Source organism: Hevea brasiliensis, chromosome 4 (assembly GCF_030052815.1).
Source record: "Hevea brasiliensis isolate MT/VB/25A 57/8 chromosome 4, ASM3005281v1, whole genome shotgun sequence".
Taxonomy (NCBI): Eukaryota; Viridiplantae; Streptophyta; class Magnoliopsida; order Malpighiales; family Euphorbiaceae; genus Hevea; species Hevea brasiliensis.
The window spans coordinates 104,179,232-104,182,229 of NC_079496.1; the positions used below are offsets into that span (position 1 = coordinate 104,179,232).

General features: G+C 26.6%; 1 protein-coding gene across 1 annotated transcript; it reads right to left on the minus strand.

Annotated features, from left to right (window-relative positions):
• Window positions 1-1,780: 1,780 nt before the first annotated feature.
• LOC131179292 (aspartate aminotransferase, cytoplasmic isozyme 1-like) lies at window positions 1,781-2,702 on the minus strand. Its single transcript, XM_058145793.1, has 2 exons — window positions 2,366-2,702; window positions 1,781-2,201 (listed from the first exon to the last, which is right to left on the minus strand). Exons 1-2 carry the CDS (start codon window positions 2,617-2,619, stop codon window positions 2,117-2,119), a joined length of 339 nt encoding a protein of 112 aa, XP_058001776.1. The 5' UTR covers window positions 2,620-2,702; the 3' UTR covers window positions 1,781-2,116.
• Between the last annotated feature and the right edge of the window lie 296 nt (window positions 2,703-2,998).

Consider the following 2,998-nt stretch of genomic DNA (forward strand, 5'->3'; position numbering starts at 1 on the left):
TTACTAGCTTAATTTTTATGATTTAAATTATTTTCTTTAAATTTTGATTTTTAAAAGTTAATAAAAAATTTTTATATTGCTTTTTTTTTTATAAATTTATTTATATAAAAAATATTATTTACTACATGTCATCCTCCATAAAAAAAATGAGTGCTCTTTATGCTAATTATTTAATTTTTTATTTTTCTTTTAATTATTATTATTATTATTATGTTAATTTTTATTATTTAAATTAGTATTTCTTTAAAATTTGATTTTTAAAAAATTAAGACTTTTGATATTAAATGCAATATTTAAAATTTTTTTGTATTATTTTTTTATAAATTTATTTATGCAAAAAATATTATGTCACAGGTCAGTATTCATAAAAAATGAGTGTATAATTTTCTTTTATGCTAATTATTTGATCCTTTTTTTATTTTTCTTTTAATCATTATTATTAACATTACTATCTTAATTTTAATGATTTAAAATATTATTTTCATTCACGATTAATTTTCAAAAATTAAGACATTTACAATTAAATGCATTATTAAAAAAAATTTTATATTGTTTTTTTTGTTATAAATTCATTTATGTAAAAATATTATATGATAAACTATACTTCACTTTTGTATTTTATTTTTAGTTAATGAAATATCTTTCCATTTCATAAAAAAATAAATTATTCTAATTTTATTTCATATTGATAAATAATAAATATGAATTTTATATCATTATTACTATTTTAAACATAACTTCACTTTTGGAGAGAATTTTACATCATTATTAAAACATTATCTCCTTAAATATCTTTTATATTAAACCTATTTATATATAATTAACATATAATTTAGATAATATTATTTAAATAATCTCATATTATTGCACTTAGAAAATATTATTCAACTCTCAAATTTTTACGATCAATTTTAATATTACAAATAAGAAAATAATAAAAATGTATTAATTGATAATATTATATTTAAATGAATTGATTGCAACTTTTTAAATGGAAATATATTTTTTATGTTTTTATTTTGCTTTTTATTTATATATTTTTTAATTATTTGAGATATTAATGTAAGTTTATACTAATAATTATTTTTTTTTAACATTTTATATATTCTTGATGTATTTTAGAGGTATGTCTTTTAATAATTTGGATAATATTAAATTTATATTTATTATATTATAATTGACTAATATTAATTATAAATATAAATATATTAACAATTAAAATGCCACAAATTCAAAATTAATAAATCCAGCCATTTAGCCAGTTATTCTCAGCAGTTGAGAGAATTTCAGTACATTTGATGCTATTTCTAGTGGCTTTTCCTTTTTCAAGTTTATTTTAGGAGTAAGCAGCAGTTCAAACAACACCTAGACTGTGAAATATGAGTCTTTAGGATTTTGTTGCATGAAATCTCTCTCTCTCTCTCTCTCTCTCTCTCTCTCTCTCTCTCTCTCTGTTTTAATGATTTTATGTTCTAACATATCTGAACTTCCAGAATGATTTCTGATTTGCCTACTCAAGAAATGTAAATTTTGACCATATACGTCAGGAAGTAGCAGGAAAGCCAAAACTAGCTTTGCAGATAGACACCTTCCAAGAAATTGAAGCTTTGCAGATAGACACCTTCCAAGAAATTGTCATTCCTGTCACTTTCAACCAAAAAACCAACACAAACGTCTTGCACTATCCACGACAACTTTATTTCTATCCCCCAACCTTGAATTTTTGGCTTAATATCAAGTGCTGAAATAGAGTCATTGAATGGAAAAAGAGAACTTAATCTTGAAGTCCGAAAATAACCTTGTAGGTAAATAAAATGAAATTCATTATCCAAGCAACAGATCTGTGAGAGACGCTGATAAATAAAAAAAAGATGGGAATCAGAAGGAATGACATTTTAACATACATTTCACGTAAAATTTATAAATACAAAATGACTGCAACTGTAATTAATTTGCCCCAGGAAAACTTATTTGAAAGAAGCATTTTGTTTTCGCCTTCTACATGCAGGGGCTATAATTATTATGCCACAACAGCAAAAACAGAAGGCATGGCAAATCCACCAATTTGACGTGCCAGACAGTGGTCTACTAAATATGCAGTACCAGATTTTTGGTTCTATGCAGCACGAGTAACAGCTGCATGTATTGCATCTGCTAAATGAGGGACGGTCTTCGAGCTCAAACCTGCCGTGCTAATCCTCCTGCATACGACATTCACATTCTAATCAGAATTTTCAAGTCAACATCTAATAATCTAATGAGAATCCATGGTTCACATGATGAACCCAGAAATTATCCAATAACCTTAAATATGCAATGCCATAACCAATATAACCATGTTTGATAGAAGGAAGGGATTTATTACCCATCAGATGTCATGTAGATGTGATACTCTTTAGTCATAAAGGCAACTTGCTCAGAGTTCAGTCCAGTGAAAGTGAACATTCCAATTTGCTTAATAATGTGACTCCAGTCACCAGGTGTTCCTGCCAAGTTGGGAAAATGAAATAGATATAAACATAAAATTTTGATCTTGAATAATCCTACTTGTTCAAAGATGTTTAAAAGTTCTCCTACATCTAACATGGAGATTGGCCATAAATGTGTCAGCGGATGCATGCTCCATGAGGGTCAGCAACTACCATTTTGAGTTCCAAGGTTGAGCAGTATATACAAATTTCAGTGTTCATTTTTAAACTTTAGCCATCCTAAGGTCTGCGGATACCGGTGTGGCTCATCTGTCATCTCAACTTTCTATAGGTAAGACTCTGACCTGTCACTCATTGAATATTCTTAGTTCGTTTTCATAAGTGTCTTTTTCAAGGTATCTAGTCACACTGAGTCTTAAAATAGATTGCCTTAGCTCGTAACTATTATCTTTGTTTTTTTTTTATATCATTTGCAAATTGCATTTTAATCGTCACCTCATTTTTATTTCCCCCGAAAACAAATGTTCGAGTCATCAGTGTTTCATAAATACTTCAAAGAGTATAGGTAG

What these genes read in the sequence shown, in the direction of transcription:
- LOC131179292 (XM_058145793.1), bottom strand. Translation starts at nt 2,619, where the DNA reads ATGCATCCGCTGACACATTTATGGCCAATCTCCATGTTAGATGTAGGA. An exon ending in ATCTACATGACATCTGATGG is followed by an intron (nt 2,202 to 2,365) that starts GTAATAAATCCC and finishes TGTCGTATGCAG; the next exon opens with GAGGATTAGCACGGCAGGTT.